General features: G+C 30.3%; 2 protein-coding genes across 2 annotated transcripts; both read left to right on the top strand.

Moving 5' to 3' along the window:
* The first annotated feature begins 733 nt into the window (after positions 1-733).
* On the top strand, positions 734-2,835 carry LOC111025742 (bidirectional sugar transporter SWEET4-like). Its single transcript, XM_022303639.2, has 6 exons — positions 734-1,016; positions 1,355-1,391; positions 1,498-1,714; positions 1,796-1,957; positions 2,069-2,188; positions 2,359-2,835. The coding sequence occupies exons 1-6, from the start codon at positions 974-976 to the stop codon at positions 2,506-2,508; spliced, it is 729 nt and encodes a 242-aa protein (XP_022159331.1). The 5' UTR covers positions 734-973; the 3' UTR covers positions 2,509-2,835.
* Positions 2,836-8,659: 5,824 nt separating this feature from the next.
* On the top strand, positions 8,660-13,484 carry CYP38 (cyclophilin 38). Its single transcript, XM_022303234.2, has 7 exons — positions 8,660-9,018; positions 9,896-10,189; positions 10,279-10,478; positions 11,986-12,221; positions 12,542-12,684; positions 12,911-12,982; positions 13,062-13,484. Exons 1-7 carry the CDS (start codon positions 8,848-8,850, stop codon positions 13,287-13,289), a joined length of 1,344 nt encoding a protein of 447 aa, XP_022158926.1. The 5' UTR covers positions 8,660-8,847; the 3' UTR covers positions 13,290-13,484.
* Positions 13,485-14,206: the final 722 nt, after the last annotated feature.

Genomic DNA, 14,206 nt, shown 5'->3' with positions numbered 1-14,206 from the left:
AATCTCCTTATTAAAAAAAATTGTAAAATTTGTTCACAGTTAAAAAACACATTTAGTCATACTTTTGCTAATTGCATATATATATATTAAGAAGATTTTAATGAGATAAAAAATAACAAAACATTGACAAATTATAAATATATAGATTAATTTTAAAGGAAACTGACTTTGGAACTAAAGTAAATGTCATGCCATTATTTTATCTCATACGAAACACAAAACAAAATAGATTTCTTAATTTTCTAAATTTAGCCTCAATTTATAATTGTCATTTTTTTTGGAAATTAATTAAATGGATAGTTGGTCTCCAAATATTGATAGGACTAACAAATAATGATTTAACTTTAAGTGACACGAGAGAACAGACCATCATCTTATTAAATTTAATATACCAAGTTATTCACTCCATCCAATTTTTTCGCTTACAATTCTTATTTTATGTAGATGACATAACTCTAAATCATATTATGCAGTCGTTAATTTAATTAATGCGTGTGAGACTTAATATTATGGAGCTCATTTGTTAGTAAAAATAAAATTAAAAAATTAAGTTTAAACATAAAAATTGAAATTTAACATTAACAATGTATTATCTTAAAAAATAAAAATCGGAAAAAAGGAAAGAAGGGCAGGTTGTGTAATTATGAAGACTAAATTTGACAGCTGTTCTGTTAGAGTTACGGAACGCCGTTTCGTAATCCGCCAATGCATTTTGCATTCAGAAGTTGAGAGAGAGACGAAGAACAGAGAGCGAAAAGCGCGCAAATAAAATCAAATTCCGTAGAGAATTCCTACTCCGATGAGGATCAGGATTCCAAATTCTACACAAAATTTCTTTTACGATGAGTATCAGGAAGATGAAGCCTCCGCCATGGCTATATATTCTGCTACCTCGCTCGTTAATTCTTTCTCATCGCTCTGTTCAATTCCATCGGTTTTCTTTGCTCTGAAGTAATTAATAATCGAATCGAAGATGGTGAACGCCACTGTTGCCCGCAATATCGTCGGCATTATCGGTAATTTTTCACTCTAATCGCTTTAATTTAATGGAAGCTTTCAAGTTTCTATAATGTTCTTCTCTGTGTGAAATAATTTGATGAACGAAGATTATATCCGATTCGATCTTCTCTTTCCCTTATGATCGCCGCCTGATTTCAGTGTTTCTTCTCCATATTTTCTTTCAGCTTTGATGAACACATTCAACTGATTTCAGTGTTTTTTTTTTTCCTTTTATGCTAAACTGAACTCTGGTGCATAATTTAATTTATATAAACTTTAACAGTTTGGTTTTGAATTATAAGGAAATTTGTTTTTTTGATTATTTTTATTCATTTTCTCTCTGAATTGTGTGCAGGTAATGTCATCTCCTTCGGCCTCTTTTTCTCCCCGCTGTAAGCTCTCTCCACCAACTCCTAATTTCTTTTACATCTTTTATCTTTAATTAAATTATAAGTTTAAGCCTCTAAACTTTGGTCATATATATGGGATGGGATGCAGACCAACATTTTGGAAAATCATTAAGAGGAAAACTGTGGAAGAGTTCAAGCCAGATCCTTACATTGCAACGGTTCTAAACTGTATGTTCTGGATCTTCTATGGAATGCCTTTTGTTCATCCTGACAGTGTTTTGGTCGTCACCATTAACGGTATTGGCCTTGTTATTGAACTTGCATATTTGGCCATCTTCGTCTTCTTTGCTGATAACAAAGGACGAGTAAGTTTTTTTTTCTTTGCTAGTGTTTTTCTAAAATTGAATTTAATTACTAATTTAATGTTTAATTTGCTCTTATTTCAGAAGAAAGTGGGTGTTTGTCTTCTGATCGAAGGCATATTCGTGGCTATCATTGTTGTCATAACCATGTTAGTTTTGCACGGAACCAAAAATAGATCACTAATGGTTGGAATAATTTGTGACATCTTCAACATCATGATGTATGTTTCTCCCCTAACCATCATGGTAAGTAAATTTCAATTCAATTTTCCATTTATCCCTCCTAGTAGTGATTTTAACATGTAATATTTTTCATGAATAAGAATAAGATTAAATTATATTTTATTATTTCAACAGAAAAAGGTGATAACGACAAAGAGTGTCAAGTATATGCCATTTACTCTCTCATTAGCCAACTTTCTCAATGGTTGCATTTGGACAGCTTATGCCCTTGTCAAATTTGATATCTATATGTTGGTACGTACACTCTTTCCCTTCTAATACAAATTTTAGCAATCCTTAACAAATATCAATATTTCCTAGATTCTTCTATCTTTGAGTTTTAAAGTTTGACATTTTATATCGACATTTAAGTATTTGAATAAATGTTTTTGACTTGACCAACGTTTTAACTGAAAATTTTGTAGATAAGCAATGGTGTTGGGGCAGTCTCAGGTTTTCTCCAACTTATTCTATACGCATATTACTCGGTGTGGGGTTCAAAAGATGAAGAAAACACAGATAAAGAACCTAATAGGATTCAACTCTCTACCATGCGAGGACGATGTGAAGTCTAAAGATTCAAATGTCATTTTTATATATTTCTTTTAATAGGGAAAACATTATTGTTAGTTTTCTTTCTTTCTTTCTTTTTTTCTTTTTTTTTTTAGTAGAATTGGGTTAATGTGTCTTTTTGTTGGTCATATAGTTATTATTGTTTTTGGATTTTGGTTATAAATTTCTTCTATTTCATTCATTTCAAGATTTAAAATATATAATATATATTATTTCTGTACAAACTAATGGTGTTGGATCTTTTACTTTCTTACCAATTTTTTTATTTCCATTATATTATCTTTTACATTTAGTACTCTTTTGTTATCTTTACATCGAAATATGATAATTTTAGATAAACTAGTAGATATAGGTAAATTTAAGACTTTAGATTAAAATTTTAAATAAATTAAATGAACCCTATTTCAATGTAACAAAATCAGAATGCATGCCAGCAAAATATATTCTCTTTTTTTGTTCTTGATATTAGTATAATAAATTATTTTTTAATTTTATGACTGATATTCAATTTCAACCGAAAACAGTAGTAGAAGGGAAAAAAAAGGTTAATGGTCTGCCCAGAGGCTTTCTCATAAGATTTCAAAATGCGTTTCATTGATTGACAATCCTTCGCTGCCATCTTGAAAAAAATTACTGTCATCTGCAAAAAAAATAAATGAGAGATAGTTGGACAATGCTTATTGATGCGAAAACTAGTTAATAGGCCTTGTTGTTCTCTATTGATAAGGGCAGACAACCCTTATGCACATAATAGAAATAGATAAGGGATAAAGGATATCCTTATCGAAGACCCCGTTTTGGTTGAAATCTTGCTCCTTGAACGCCATTGATCAGCACAAAAAAGTTGACTGACTGCATAACAAGAGAAATCCATCTTTGGCAGAAACCCAATTTCTCCGTAACCTGTCTCATATACTCTCATTCAACTCTATCATAAGCTTTAGACGTGTCTAGTTTTAGCAATGTGACCCTGTGCTTTCCTTTCCTCTTTTTGTTTTTCAAATGGATGCACTCAAACTTGATTATGGCATTATCTATTATACTTTGTCTCTGAGACAAAGGTCGATTGAGTTGGAGCTATGATCTCATCTAGAACCAATTTTAGCATGTTTGTGAAAGTTTTGACAATAAATTTATAAATCATGATCTTCTGATCAGAGATAGGTGTCTTAGCCACTTGAGGTATGCTCGGTTTGACATAATAATAAATTATTACTTGATAAATGTGATACTCAAATTCAACCCTAAATTAAAAAAATAAATACGCCACCAAATAATAGAAGCTCATGATATATATAGTTTTTTCTATATAAAAAATAAAGAATCATAATAAAAAATTTTCACTAACAACCTTGTCAAAATTCAATTAGTTAAGGCACATATTAAATGAACCCTATTTCAATATTAAAAAAAAAAAACTAGAGTTTAGATTTTAAACTTTAGATTAAAATTTTAAATAAATTAAATGAACCCTATTTCAATATTAAAAAAAATCAGAATGCATTCAAGCAAAATTTTTCTTGATATTAGTATAATAATTTTTTTTAAAATTTTAATGACTGATATTCAATTTCAACCGTGATAAGTTTAAAAGGAAAAATAAATTCTGCAGCCAGAAAGAAAACAGTAGTAGAAGGGAAAATACCTCTCTATGCGGTGTTTTAACAGTTACTTAATTCCAGTTATCTAATAATCGCCTCAACAATTTTATACAACACGAATATATGAGATACATTAATACATATACTTCAAATTAAATTATATTATCCACCTGTTAAAAGTATCCCACTTGAGTATAACTTAACTGATTAAAGCATATATTTTCGACTAAATAAAAATTATGGGTTCGAAGTCTCACCCAACATGTTGTTGTATTTCAAGAAAAAAAATATCGTCTAAAGTAATTTACGGTGACAACCAAATTGGTTTTTTTTTTTTTTTTCAATTGGACCAAAATATAATAATTTTCAAAGTTGAGGACGAATCTAAATTTGCACCAATTACATTTGTTCCACGAATTTCCATTCTTCAAAATTTTGTGTATTCAAATACCTACCATCTAACATTTTTCGTTTTTATTCAATTAATTTTTCATTTTTAAATATTTTTCTTAATATATATATATATAAACCTACTCTATATATTTATAAACCTACTTTTTTAAATTTGAAATACATAGTTTATTTTTAATAAAAAGATAACTAATTTGGACTCTCTTTATCAAATTTTCATTTAAATTTGAACTAGATTCCCTTTCACGAATTTAAATCTATACATGGGCACAATAGTGTTGCCTAAATAGCAAAAGGGAGAATTTTCCAAATCTCTAATTAAAAAAATATATATATATAATTCAAAATATGCTAATGTAATTTATGAACTTTTTATTATAGAAGATTTTCGAACTAAGTATTTCACTAACTTAAGCATAACTCAATAGGTTAAGACACATATCGTCAATCGAAAGATTGTGAGATCAAATTTCTAACTTGCCCTTTATAACCATTTTGGTTTTTGGCTTTTAGTTTTTTGTTTTTAAAAAACAAAAATCATATATGTTTGATGACTATTTTTTGTGTTTTGTTTTTTAACAGAGTAATCATTTTTAGTTTTATATTTTTAAAAAGTTAGAAAATTGAAAATGTATATTAGAGAAAGAAAATTATATGTAGAGTAGAGATGACAATGATGTTAGGTCAGGAATGAGGATCATGTCCTCTCCCATTCTTGTGCTCGTGAAAAAATTTTTGTCCTCATCCCCACCTTGTTTTTTGGTCCGGGAATTGAGATTCAGGTTAAAGAATCTTTATTTGTGGATGAGAATATTCGCAGGAAAAATTGCCAGTTTTATAATTGATTTTAATTATTTTAGAATTTAAAAAATAAAAAAGTGTAATGAATATATATTAATTATTTTTAGAATTATTATAAGCTAGTATAAGTAATTAGTTTTTTAAAAACTATATAATATTTTATTCACAATTTAGTAAATATGTCAATAAAATATATATTAATTATTTAAAAATGTAATCGGGGATCGGATCGGGGCATGCATTTCCTATTTTTGGAGCGGAGACCCGACTTTCCGGGAATTCTTTTCCACTCCTAAGACATGAAAATACAAGTTTAGAGAGATGGAAATAAACTTTTGAAAGAGAAAGTTTAGAGTGATAAAGAAAAAAATTGAGAGAAAAAAAATAATTAGCGAAATAAAAGTTAAAGACAAAAAGAAAACCAATTTTTGAGATAAAAGAGAAAAGTTGGGAAGAATACCGAAGAAAAAAAATTAGAAAGAAAAATAAAAATAATAATAAGAAAAAATTTAGAGATAAAAACAAGGTTCGAAATATATTTGTTAGAGAAAATAAATAAATACAATGAGAAATAAAAAGTTATAGTGAAACAAAATTTAACGAGAAAAGAAAATATAATTGTCAGAGGAAAAATAGATTAGGGAGAGAAAGAAAAGTTATAAAAGACTAAATTTTTAGAGGGAGAAAAGTTGGAAAAATATTAAATTTTTAGTGAGAGAAATGAGAGTGGTGTGTTAGGACAAAAAAAAATAAAAATAAGATGAAAATTTTGGAGAGAGATAGAAATAATGACAAAATTTTAAAATATTAAAAAAAAACCAAAAACAAAAAACGAAAGGGTTATGAAGGGGGTGTTAAGTATTTCAAAAACTAACACAATTATCTCAAGAATCTCACTGTAATGTCAACCATAAAACTAGGTTAAAAAACGCATTTCCTTATTGTATTCTCACTAAAGTAACAATTTAGTCTCTAGGGTGAAAAAATTTATTAAAATGAAGACTTCAATTTAATTTTTCTAATTTATAAACATTTTGGTCCCTAGATCATTGGTCTATCAATCTATGTATATAACAAACTTAATAAAAAAAAAAACTTCACAATGAGGACTAAATCGTTATAAACTTTAAATTACAATGACTAAATTGTTACATATTAAAGTCTGACAATTAAATTGTTACCAATTTAAAAGTACAGGGACTACATCGTTACAACCTAAAGTTTAAGGACTAAATCGTTACTTTAACGAAAGTATAGGGACAAAAGAAAAAAGCTTTTTAACCCATAAAACTATTTGAAACAAAGAAATCAAATAATAAGTAATAACAAATATATAAGTTTAATTATTTACTTTGGTTGATGTTATTTATTAGTTTTACAGTTAGGCTAATTTATACAAATATATAATATTTAAAGATGTTTTAAAAAATTTAACCGAATATTTATCTTGCTCGTTGTTCAATTATAAATTTAATCGATAAACATCGACTATTATCCCTATATGATCTTTAAGATTATAAGTATATAAATGTACTATCAGCTTGTGAGCTACGCATATTCTATTAGCGCCATAACACTTCATATTAACACTCCAAAATTTCTTCCGATCCCAAAATTTTTTTTTCTTTATTTATTCTTTTTACCTTATTGTGATTTTGATCTCCACGGTTCATTCTTTATACTTTATAAGACTATTTTAAATAGATTACTAATTCCTTAAATATTGTATTTATTTAGTTACTCTTATACTTTAAAAGATTCTAATCAACCATCAATTTTCAATTTTGTGTTACTAGTGGAATAGTAACAAAATGGTTTATCATTTTTGTTACATTGCTATCAATTTAATAGATGGTTGTTTTGCCAACTTAATTTAATTGGTTAACTAAAAAGTTGGAGGTTCAAATCTCATTGACATATTGTTGAATTTAAAAAAATACCTTCCATTTTTAGTCATTGCTAACTAATGGTAAGAAATGAAAAATTTTCATTTTCTTTGGCCCTTAATGATATTGAATGGAGGCAGTTATTTATTTTTTTCGCACTAAACTTTGAAAATTTAAGTTTAAATATCCATTAAAAGTGAGTAGCTGCAAAACATATAAACATGGTGCCATTAATTCTAAAGGAGGAAAAGTTTCCCCTAATAATTAAACTTACTTGAAATCAATCTAAAGGATCCGTTTGATAACCATTTTGTTTTTTGATTTTGGTTTTTGGTTTTTAGTTTTTTAAAAATAGGATTGTTTGATAATCAATTCAATTTTTGTTTTTTGTTTTCAGAAACATTTTGAAATTCTATGTAAATTTCCAAAGAAAAGAAAAGAAAAAAGTAGTTTTCAACGAGAGGTTTTTGTTTTTCAAAATCTGATTTTTTTATTCTAATACTTAATTTTTTTTCTTTTTCATATTTATATCTAAAAAATTTATTTCTCAAACTAAATTTTTTTTATTTCTAAATTTCTCTCTACAAACTCTATTTTTCTCCCTCTAAAATTTTCATATTTTGAATATTTATTATTATTAGTCTCTCTCTAAATTTTTGTATTTTTTTTTTCTAACAGACCAATTTCATTTCTCTCTCTTAATATTTTTCCTAATTTTTTCTCTCTAGAATTTCAAGAATTTCATCTTTTATAATTTTTCTTTCTCTTCATAATCTATTTTTTCCTCTGAAAATTATATTTTATTTTCTCGTTCAATTTTCTTTCACTATCCTATAAAAGAAATCGACAAAATATGAAAATGTCAACAAAATATCAGTAATTATACATAATATTAATATTAATCATTCCTAACTTATTTATAAATAGAAAAATATTTATTTGTTAATTTCAATAATATTTATGAATTTTTTATTTCTCAAACTTTTATAGAAATATTCGTCGATATTGTATCAATATTAACTTATTTATAAATAGAAAAATATTTATTTGTTAATTTCAATAATATTTATAATTTTTTATTTCTCTAACTTTTATAGAAATATTCGTCGACATTGTATCAATATTAACTTATTTATAAATAGAAAAATATTTATTTGTTAATTTCAATAATATTTATGATTGGTTTATTTCTCTAACTTTATAGAAATATTTATTGCCATTTTATCAATATTTCTATTGATAAAGAGACATCTCTATCGTCATTGAAATTTGATCCGACACAAGTTTAGAGATAAATCTTAAAAGTAAGCGAGTAAACTTGTAATTGAATGTAATAATAATGGAGAAAACTAAAAAATTGAGGATAAGAATGATGGTTGGTGAAATTTTCAAGTCTGTCCATAATCTTCTTATCCAAAAGGAGAGCGAAGGAGACCCCACCAAGAACAATGAGCAATCGTGTTTCACAATCTGTGAATAACAAACCAAACAATCAAAAACCTTATCTTCATCTTCTTCTTCTTTTTCTCAATCCTTTCCCCATCCCTTCGATTTCAGGCACTCCTTTTGTTTTCTCTCAATCCTAATCCAATCTTATTTGGGTTTTCGAACTGACTGTATTTTACCTTTTAAGTTCACTTCAATGGCGGCCATTATCTCCTGCAAGTTCTGTTCCTCTCTAGTCACCTCCAAATCCTCAATACCCACCACCCATTGTCGCTCCTCCAAGCTCTGGAATGGCGGTTGGTCCAAAACATTTGGCCCCAGATGCTCCTCCTCCAATCGGATTAAATGTGAGCTTCAGAATGCGAAGGTAAGATTTGGATCTTCAATTGTAAATTTCGATTTGATGGCGTCAAAACTTTGCTCCTACCAATGCTGAAGCCTGTGGAACCCTAAATGAACATGATATGGAAAGGTTACCTTCATTGATGTTGTGGTCTGATAGGATTTTCCCTCTTTTTTATGATATTTTGTTGCAGAACTGAGGAATTTAGCTTCTAAGTTATAAGGCATATGAATTAGATTAAATTACAAATTTAGTCGTTTAACTTTGTTGATGGTGTGTTCTTAATCTCCAAACTTTGAAAATTTTCATATACATTCTTAGGCTTCTCTAATTAAATGATTATGCAATATGCTTATTTGATAAGAATTGATAGATTTTGGACAATGTGACAAAAAGAAGTAAACTAGTTAGATAAAATATAGTGGTACTGTGGTCTTGAATACCAAAAATCCTTGATGTCTCCTGGGTCCACGCCTTAGGGCGGGCGTTGGTGTCTCTGGGTATAGGGGAGCAAAGTTCCAACTCCTAGTTATAAAAATAAAAAGAATATAGTGTGGTCGGGTAGGGAAGTATGCTAGTAATCGTGTGACTTTGTATTTGGTAGGGAAGTATGCTAGTACTCGTGTGACTTTGTATTTTATTCAATTGGTCTACTTCCTCCCCACCTGTTGTTCATTATACCACACCAAATTAGCCAACATTTTCCTAATAAACATGCAACGTCACATTTAGTTAACGGTGTTAATGGTAAAGACGGCATAGGATCACAATTTAAAGTTTAGGAACGTAATTGAACGTTTTAAAGTTTAGAGATTAAATATTCAGAGTCAGATTAAATTTGACCTATGAATTAAGAAATGGGCGACAAAGGGGTTGAATGAGTTTATATTTTGTTTATCAGAACGGCAGTCCATTTTGCTTGAAGGAGTTTGCAATCTCAACGGCTTTGGCATTTAGTTTAATTACAGGGGTTCCTACATTAGGCTCCTCTGCAGATGCATATGCGACTGCTGGTCCAGTGATTCCCGACCTGTCCGTGTTGATATCCGGTCCGCCAATAAAGGATCCCGGAGCTTTGTTGAGATATGCTTTGCCTATTAACAATAAAGCTATTAGGGAAGTTCAAAAACCACTTGAAGACATCTCTGAAAGTCTTAAAATTGCTGGAGTCAAGGCACTTGATTCTGTGGAGAGGGTAAGTTATACCAAATAAATAAGCACAAGTGTTAAAAACAATAACGTTATCAAATATGCTTTAACATTCATATATTTCCTGCAATGTAGAATGTGAGGCAGGCATCTCGAACACTCAAGCAGGGGAAGGATTTGATTATATCGGGGTTGGCAGAATCGAAGAAGGAACATGGAAGCGAAGTTCTCGGTAAATTGGAAGCTGGAATGGATGAGCTCCAAAAGATTGTGGAGGACAGAGATAGAGATGCAGTTGCACCAAAACAAAAGGAGCTTCTTAATTATGTAGGCAGGTGAGTATTATGCTATTAGTACACCATATTCTTCATCCTGATAATTGCTTCTTTTTATTTTTCTAGAGCAGACCTGAGATGACTAACATTTACACAAGTTTTTTCGATAAAAAAAGAAACAATATCGAATTAGATGAACTAGTAGCTAGTATTTTCTTTATACGATAAACTTTTTCCCTTCAACTTGATTTTCTAGCTCTACCCTGCTGCATTGGCATTCAAGAGAAGTATATATTCGTAAAAGTCGAAAGATATTGATACTGCATAATTTTGTTGCCAATTACCAGAAAAGAAGGGGGCATGCTGTATTAATCCTGTATTGAACTTAAGAGTATACATTTTTCAACAAGAAACAAAGAACCATTAGTTACAAGATTTTCTTTTTCATTTTGTATAAGAAACTACTGTACTTAAAAAGTAAAAATGTTCAAGCCGGAATGTCAATTATGAGTCCAATCTAGACCCCGTGGTAAGGAGATTACAAAAAGGCCACCCAACTAGTTAGAATAAAAAACAAGGGGGAGATGTTGTTCCAGTGCACCTTCTGGGATAGAAATGCTATTAGGATAGAATTAGGAATGTTATTAGGGTGTTAAAGGGTATATTATAATTGGTTGTGGAGATTTGTTATAAATAGAGTGATGGAAAAAGGACGAAGGTAAGCAATTGGTCAATGTGGTCTAGGCTTGAGTCATCTCAAGAGGAGAGGGTCCAAATACCTCGAATTACTTGGAGCCATTGTGTTCTCTATCTTTTATATTTCAATGTATTTTTAGTTGTTCAAGTTCTATCAATATGCAGCTGAACTATTTCCTGATTCCCAACAATCTCCATTTCTAGCTCTCGAACTTGGAGCATCTTTAAGAAAGACTTTTTGATAGAACCCAAGTAATTAGAATAATACTTTTTTTTTTTCAAATTGGGAGTCGGAGCTTTGCTCCCCTATAGCCAGAGGCACCCGTGCCCGGCTCAAGGCCCGGACTTGGAAGACATCAAAGGTTTTTGGTATTAAGCTCACCAGAAGACTCGAACATGAAACCTCTAAGTCAGTATGACCAAGAGACCTCGAGCCCTTGCTAACTGGGCTATCTGCGAATAACTAGAATAATACTGAAAGATTATAAGATAAATGAATGCAATAACTCTTTTCCTGAGTATCCTTACCTAGGTCTAAACTCACTAAACAATTGTCTCCCTTCCGCTCCTTCCACTGACTCTATTTACAATAACTCCCGCTAACAAACTCGTCGACTAATGATTAATATGACCTAAATACTCTAATAATATTTCTAATTACCCCAGCACCTATCACTTTCAATCTTTACTGTCTTTTCAGCCTATCCATGTTCTGAAATCCAAACAATTTAGAAAAGCACAGTGGTTTTATATGTGGAAATTAGGTTAGGGAAGGAGTAATAAAAGATAATAGTCAGTTAAATTATAATCTCATATATACCCTTGTCATTGACTGCAGCTGAGATCTTCGTGGGGCATTCGGTTTCTGCAGTGTTGAAGAGGATATGGTCGATGGCTTCCCGTTTGAAGTGCCTGAAGAATACAAAAATATGCCTCTACTGAAGGGGAGAGCAGCCGTGGATATGAAGGTCAAAGTGAAGGATAATCCGAACATCAATGAGTGTGTTTTCCACATAGTTTTAGACGGCTATAACGCTCCCGTAAGTGCTGGGAATTTCATCGACTTGGTCGAAAGGCACTTCTACGATGGCATGGAAATTCAAAGAGGTATATATCAGGCAAATTTTGCTTTCAAAATAGCAAATCCTTCTTTGAGTTCAACGAGTGGGGTGGGAAGCTTAAAATATAGGAACTAAGACAGGCAAAAGCTAAAAGTACAGAAACCAAATTACGATTTAAACCTTACGAATATGATTATTCTGGTGCGATTTCTTTTTTGTGAGTTTCTTAAGGAGAGAGATTCTAATATTCTCTTGAACGTGTTCAAGTGGACAGATTTTTTATTGTTGCAGCTGCAAATCTTGATTTCTTCATATCATAATATGACATGACTCAACGAGGCTAATATATTTGTCCTGTTCGTGCAGCGGACGGTTTTGTCGTTCAGACTGGTGATCCAGAAGGTCCTGCCGAGGGTTTCATTGATCCTAGTACTGAGAAAACCCGAACTGTACCATTAGAAATCATGGTTGATGGGGAGAAAGCACCTTTCTATGGAGAAACTTTGGAAGTGAGGCCTCTTTTTTCTTTCAAGATGCATGTTTTGCTCTCTGACCAATATATTTATGCATGTATATACAACTACGCCTATATCGATTAAATATCGCGGCATTCATTTCGTTACAAATTGCAGTCAAACCATACTCGATCGGTTTCAATTCCCGAACAAAAACTTGTTGTGAAGTTAGATTCTGTACTCCAGTTTTACATATCGGTTTATCATGTGTTTCAAACAGGAGCTTGGTCTATACAAGGCCCAAACAAAACTTCCATTCAATGCATTTGGAACCATGGCCATGGCTAGAGAGGTGATAATTTTCTCCCTCTCTCTCTCGCTCTCCTAAATATGGGCTGCCAATTTTATGATGTTCATTACTCTGAATGCAGGAATTTGATAACAATTCAGCATCTAGTCAGGTCTTTTGGCTGCTGAAGGAAAGTGAACTGACTCCTAGTAATGCTAATATATTGGATGGTCGGTACGCCGTGTTCGGTTACGTCACCGAAAATGAGGACTTTTTGGCAGATCTTAAAGTTGGCGACATTATAGAGTCGATACAGGTAGTCTCTGGCCTCGATAACTTGGTGAATCCGAGCTACAAGATTGCTGGCTAAGGAAGTTTCTTAGTATCAATATTGAATTGCCTTGTGAATCAATTCATTGCCTTGTGTTCTTTCTTAGTCCTTTTTCTCCTGTTTATTTTTTTCCTTCCTCGGCCTTAGTTTTGTAAGTCAACTTTGTATCCCAAAATTAGATCATTTCATTTATGAAGCAAACTGGCATCTCTCTGTGCAATGAGTTTAACTTTATATGATTGCCTTCTACATTATGTGCTTTCAAATTTTTTTATCTATTTTATTTTATTAAGATTTAAATACTATTTTTGATGCCTCTGATTTATTTTTGTTCATGTACTTCGTATATTTTGGTTCAACTTTTGTTTGTTTTAGTCCATTACTTTTTAGATGTCATACTTTAGCATGACACTTTATCTACCAAATTTATTGAAATGTAGCGATAAATTTGTGTAAAAGAATTTCTATTGTGTGTAAAATTTGTATTAAAATTTTATAAATATGTTATTCTTTTTTATTTAAAGTATAGGGATCAAAATGAATGTTTTGAAAGTAAATAGATTAAAATGAACAAAAGTTACCATATAAAGACCAAAATATAAAAATAAATATGTAAAAGAAGAGAGAGAGAGAGGGTGAGGGAGAAAGAGAACCCTCCACAGTGATTAGGATCAGATCATTGGTAATTCTTTTGCAAAAAAAAAAAATAATAATAATAAAATAATAAATAATAAATAAAAATAAAAATAAGAAACATTGGTGATTATTTTTTAATATAGTAATTATATATGACTTTCAAAAGGAAAAACTATATATTCATTCTGTGATCATCTTGGACCAAACTACTTTGATTTTTGTAATTTTATCGATTTTAATAACACACGTAATTTTACGAAATTCTAATTTAAACAGCAGTTAGTTTAATTATTTACTTGTTTAGTTTCATAACATTTAAA

The sequence above is a fragment of the Momordica charantia genome (assembly GCF_013281855.1).
Source record: "Momordica charantia cultivar OHB3-1 chromosome 8 unlocalized genomic scaffold, Mcharantia_2.0 BLBB01000008.1, whole genome shotgun sequence".
Lineage (NCBI taxonomy): Eukaryota > Viridiplantae > Streptophyta > Magnoliopsida > Cucurbitales > Cucurbitaceae > Momordica > Momordica charantia.
Note: the sequence above shows the minus strand (reverse complement) of the source record. Positions and strands in the feature narration are given on the sequence as shown.

What these genes read in the sequence shown, in the direction of transcription:
- LOC111025742 (XM_022303639.2), top strand. Translation starts at nt 974, where the DNA reads ATGGTGAACGCCACTGTTGCCCGCAATATCGTCGGCATTATCG. An exon ending in CAATATCGTCGGCATTATCG is followed by an intron (nt 1,017 to 1,354) that starts GTAATTTTTCAC and finishes AATTGTGTGCAG; the next exon opens with GTAATGTCATCTCCTTCGGC. An exon ending in GGCCTCTTTTTCTCCCCGCT is followed by an intron (nt 1,392 to 1,497) that starts GTAAGCTCTCTC and finishes GATGGGATGCAG; the next exon opens with ACCAACATTTTGGAAAATCA.
- CYP38 (XM_022303234.2), top strand. Translation starts at nt 8,848, where the DNA reads ATGGCGGCCATTATCTCCTGCAAGTTCTGTTCCTCTCTAGTCACCTCC. An exon ending in CACTTGATTCTGTGGAGAGG is followed by an intron (nt 10,190 to 10,278) that starts GTAAGTTATACC and finishes CCTGCAATGTAG; the next exon opens with AATGTGAGGCAGGCATCTCG. An exon ending in TCTATGGAGAAACTTTGGAA is followed by an intron (nt 12,685 to 12,910) that starts GTGAGGCCTCTT and finishes TGTTTCAAACAG; the next exon opens with GAGCTTGGTCTATACAAGGC.